At 43.8% G+C, this 5,139-nt stretch overlaps 1 protein-coding gene and 1 long non-coding RNA gene across 2 annotated transcripts; one reads left to right on the top strand and one right to left on the bottom strand.

The window, feature by feature from the left end:
* The first annotated feature begins 1,020 nt into the window (after window positions 1-1,020).
* Window positions 1,021-2,577, top strand: LOC123093689 (uncharacterized). Its single transcript, XM_044515701.1, has 4 exons — window positions 1,021-1,439; window positions 1,548-1,670; window positions 2,248-2,376; window positions 2,453-2,577. The coding sequence occupies exons 1-4, from the start codon at window positions 1,096-1,098 to the stop codon at window positions 2,565-2,567; spliced, it is 711 nt and encodes a 236-aa protein (XP_044371636.1). The 5' UTR covers window positions 1,021-1,095; the 3' UTR covers window positions 2,568-2,577.
* On the bottom strand, window positions 2,438-4,879 carry LOC123093690 (uncharacterized). Its single transcript, XR_006445493.1, has 3 exons — window positions 4,139-4,879; window positions 3,413-3,902; window positions 2,438-2,640 (listed from the first exon to the last, which is right to left on the bottom strand). It is a non-coding gene; the product is annotated as an uncharacterized lncRNA (long non-coding RNA).
* Between the last annotated feature and the right edge of the window lie 260 nt (window positions 4,880-5,139).

Here is a 5,139-nt window from a genome sequence, read left to right on the forward strand (position 1 = left end):
TCCATGAGTATCAGGTTTGAACTACCCATTGTGAAGTTAGATAACACATGGAAATTTGGTTTCATTTGAAATGTCTCGTCCACATATTTAGTGACACGTGGCAATTTGATTTGATGACACATGGGAATTTTGGACATGTCAATGTCCAAAAATGAAACGAAATTTGCCATTCTCATCTACTTTTTTACCCTAAATTTGCCACGGCAAAACAATATTTTTAAGCCTTTGGCAATTAAAATTTCAAATTCTGGACAACCAAGTAAATATCCCTAACTTGTGTTCCCATGGCAATTTTTGAAAATGTTTGTATGAAAACAAATTGCTAATTTTGCCATGTCACGTCTGCAGTTCTTTTCACTACAGTTGTCATGCCAATTTAGTTTTTTCCTAGACAATGGCAATTTAGTTTTTTCCTAGACAATGGCAATTTTACCTTATCAGCCGTGGCAAGTTTATGTACGCAAACATGTAAAATTTCGTTTTTAGGCAGTTGTAGAAAACTTCCCTCATGTCAACTTGATTACAAATTTAGGAATATGTAACTTTGTCGTGTGACAAAGTAGAAACATTTCCAAAGTTGTCATGGTTAAGGGAGAAAAATAACTAAAGCTTGCCATGAATTTGCATTTCTGACCAGGAGGGAAAAAAATATATTTTTACCATGTGGGGAAAAAAACTTTTATTGGAAAAATTCCGAAACATTATGTAAAAAATTTCACCCAAGTACTAGAAACATTTCCAAGAATTTCCGTGTCTAATGCACCAAATAGTGAGAATTTTTTACCCAATTTCATATAATATAGCATGACATTTTTTATGAATTACTGCATGTCGAGTTGTAAATTCATGCTTCCCTGTATTTTCCTGAATCAGTTTATCTGTTTATGGCAAAATTTTTGTTTATGGAAGAAGTAGGAGGCGATGGGCTTTTGTGGATCAACAAAAGTTACGGGCCCATAGACAGCAGGAAAGCCCAACCCTAGCACCCCCATCACGCGACTGAGTCGTCCCCTCCCTCCCCCCTCCCCATCCCCATCCGCGCCGCCCGCCGCTCGCCGCCCCGTCCCCATCTGCGCCGCCCGCCGTCGTCCAGCGATGGCCCCTGCGGTACTGATGAGCGCGGCGGCGACAGCCACCCTGATATCGACCTACGCCAACTACATCACGTTGGGCGCAGGCGCTGGAGCCACCGCCGGCACGATTGGATGGACGGCGGTCAGCTATTTCAGGAAGGTGCCGTGCCCTTCGTGCATGACGATGGTCAGGCTCCGTGACTACATCGATCATGCCAAGGGGCACACATTCCAGTGCCCGTCGTGCCAGGAGCACGTCGCATTCTCTGATCTGGAGAGGCACGCCCAGAGGCATGGCTTTCGTTGCCCGGCTTGCTACGAGGAAGTCCAGCTCGCCGACCTCGGCCCTCACCTGGATCGCCACAGGTACGGCGTCGGCGGTTGGTTAGTTCATCTCTTGTTAGTTAGTTTGCTATAAGCTACTTACTCTGTTTGACTCTCGCGGCTAATCTATTCTGGACATTTGCACCGCAGGCGTGAGAATGAGGAGAACAGGTTTAAGGATTTGGAGGAGAGCGCAAGGCAAGGCGAACACTATCTGGAAAGGGTGCGGGAGCTGAGCCGCGAATACGAGCAAAGGATGCTCAAGATCCAGCGGTACACCATCCTAATTTGATGGGCGGTGATGAATAGATTTAGAGTGCTCGTGGTCGTGCTCGGATGGGTTGAACAAACCTGATGAAGGATGCGATGTATTCTTCTCTTTGTTTTAAAAAAAGAATTGAGTGCAACGGTTAGTTTGAGTTACTTGTAGTCTGTCCTGATGGATCACTTTGTTGTCTCTCAAATTCTAACGCCTCTTGTTCACAGTTAAGAGTTACGTCTTGTAGTCTGTCCTGATGGATCACTTTGTTGTCTCCCAAATTCTAACGCCTGTTGTTGTCTCTCGAATTCTAATGCCTCTTGTCGACAGTTCGAGTTATGTCTTGTTGTTGTCTTTCGAATTCTAATGACTCTTGTCAACAGTTCAAGTTGTGTCTTATAGTCTGTCCTGATTGATCACTTTGTTCTCTCTCGAATTCTAATGCCTCTTGTCAACAGTTCGAGTTATGTCTTGTAGTCTGTGCTGATGAATCACTCTGTTTTCTCTCGAATTCTCCTCTTGTTAACAGTTCGAGTTATGTCTTGTAGTCTGCCCTGATGACTCACTGTGTGTCTCAAATGCCTCATGCAGGGCTGAGGCCGACTTCAATGAAGCTAAGGAGCGGGCCAAATTGCTGTGGGCTCACTTGAAGGTCAACTGCTATATCTGCAAAGCACCGGTCTGCATTGCTGAAATCGAGTCTCGCGTTGCTCAGCACAGGTAAGTACGACTAACAAAATAAACAGAAAATTTACAAACATACAAACAAGCACCTAACAAATTTTTCCCATCATAGTCTTGGTTTAAAGACAAGCTCAATCAGACGAGATGAGCTGGCCAGCATCAAAGGGAACACCGGGATAAAGTCTAAGGACTCAAAGGTCAAAGCCCTGGTGAGTTCTTCTATTTGAGCAAGCACATTATTTGCATCATGGTCCTTTTGATGACTGAGGCAATCGTTGCATTGGTAAAAGTTACATCTTGCTACAATTGAGAATGATAAGGTAAGTGGATAAGCTTATAACAGACTAAAAGCAACTATATACTTTTTATTTTTCAAACAAAAAACTTAGGTCAATTTGAAGAGAAAAAAGAATTAAACTGAATTATGAGAACACTTCTAAAAGGGATGATATATGCAAGTATTTATCTTTCATTCATATATGCTCCTTTTCTAGAAGCATTTTGAAAAGGTGAGGTTCTCAATACCAGTTAGCTCACCTAATGTCTTTTTTTTTGCTAAATCACATGTTTTTTCTAGAAAAAGAGGAAATGTACCCTTTGTTCACCACTTTAGTAACTAAATCTAGGCTGCTGCAGAATATAAAAGAAGTTAGGTTACTTCAGTAAGCGCTTCTATACTCTAATTCTGGATATTGTTGCCATGCACGGTACACATGGCTATGATCAGAACCATTTACGCAGCTACACTGACCCTTGAACTTCGACTAAGTGCTCTTGTTCTAAGAAACTTCATTCAAAAGAATCCAAAATACCGGTGACTTCCATGAGTACTGACAAGTTTATATTTAGTGAAAAAATGGTGACACCTCAAGTGGAGCCAAAAGCAAAAAAGAGTGCATTTTTTTGGTCAAAAATCCTCAAAAAAGTTATTGAATTTCTGTCAAATTCAGAAAACAGAACTGGCTCTTTTCACTGGACTGGAAACCAGACATCGGTGTATCCTAAAGCTTGCTAAACCAAATTTAAGAACCCTTATATCAAGAATAAAATTGTCTCTGATCTTGTATCTAACCTGAATGCTCATATTGCTTGAGCTGAAGATGTAGTTCTTCGACCTCAGAAAAAAACTACTTGTGTGGCTGGAAGTGGTGGACCCACCTGATTAGTACTCCCTCCGTCCCATAATATAAGACGTTTTTTACACTAGTGTAGCGTCAAAAAACATCTTACATAATGAGACAGAGGGAGTAGCTAGTAGGCATTAAAATATGATCTTCATAAATGAACCTGGGGGTGCTCCGAGGAGAGCATAACCCACCAGGGCGCGCCAGGAGGCTCAGGCGCGCCCTGGTGGGTTGTGCCCACCTCGGGTGCCCCCCCAGACCGCCTCTTTGCTCTATAAATACCCCAATATTCCAGAAACCCTAGGGGAGTCGACGAAATATTGATCCAGCTGTCGCAGAGTCTAGAACCACCAGATCCAATCTAGACACCATCTCGGATGGGGTTCACCACCTCAAGATTAAAATGATGGATCTGGTATGTCACTTGAGTAAAGTAACCTGTAAAAATACAGTACAACACTCATTTCAGCTTTCGACAATATTGGCAAATATCACTTTTAGCTATAGGGTGCAGTCACCATATTTTAGTTAGATGAACATAGATTAATGCCAAACGTTTTCATTAGTAGAATATAATGGAACAATTCCATTCTCAAAATGTTAGAACATAATGCATCAAGTCCAATTACATACACTACCAGAAACAAATGATTATAATTCCCTAAACACGTAACTGCAATGTTAAACAACTATCTTCTTCTCCTTTACTGCCCCTATTGATGGGGCATCTGGCTCGCAATCCAGCCTCCACCCCACTCAAGTTCTTCTGATCGAGATATGGAAGAGTCAATTAAAAGATGAAATTTGAGTTCAAGATGATTTCAGTTCTGTAATGAAGACAAGGCTAATTAATTTATAGAGTGTGTCGGCCCTACCAAGATTAACCATAGGAAGCGCCTCTAAAACTAGAATGAGCAGCTCACATTCACTATGTTGAGTAGGTGCATGAGCTACTCATTCTGGTTTTGGAGGCGCTTCCTATGGTTTTAATTATAGTCTCAGATCTCTGTATTAGCTGTGTTTTCCAAGCACCTTTGGCTTCAATAGCAGCAGTCTGCTCTTCTACATCATCATATGAAGAGGACTCCAGATATGGATGCACGGGTAGATTCACTATCATGAAGTAGCATAGGAGTGTTAAAAAGACAGTGACGCAGACCTTGCTACCACCATATATTTTCTGGCATTGTTCAACCTTCGGTAATCATAGTTCTGTTAGCATGGTATCAAGTATCATACTGCAAGGCATCCTCACTACTGCTGGAGCAGCCTACAGTTTTCAACAGCATGTACAGTGGCATTAGGGGTAGGGAGACGCTAGGCGCCGGCGCACCGGCGGAACAGTTGGGCCGGTCCAGCCCTGGTCGCCCGATACGCGCAATTAAAACCGTCAGATCTGACCCCAGCTTCGTCCTCCTCGCAGTCGGCCTCGCCCCCTCCCACTCCCCTGCGAAGAAAATTGCAGCGCCCCCGAGCGCCGCCAACGCTCTGCACCCCCCGCGGCCCCACCACCACCGCGACGTCCTCGTCGCCGGTCGCCGGTCGGCGCCCTTGCCGTCCGTCCTCATCACCAGTCGCCGCCCTCGTCCCTGGCTCCACTCATGCAATAGATGTGCCCTCTGTAGTATGCAGCTCCGCGTGGTGATGGATGTAGCTTGGTGGCGATGCAGCACCG

Source organism: Triticum aestivum, chromosome 4B, assembly GCF_018294505.1.
Source record: "Triticum aestivum cultivar Chinese Spring chromosome 4B, IWGSC CS RefSeq v2.1, whole genome shotgun sequence".
Taxonomy (NCBI): Eukaryota; Viridiplantae; Streptophyta; class Magnoliopsida; order Poales; family Poaceae; genus Triticum; species Triticum aestivum.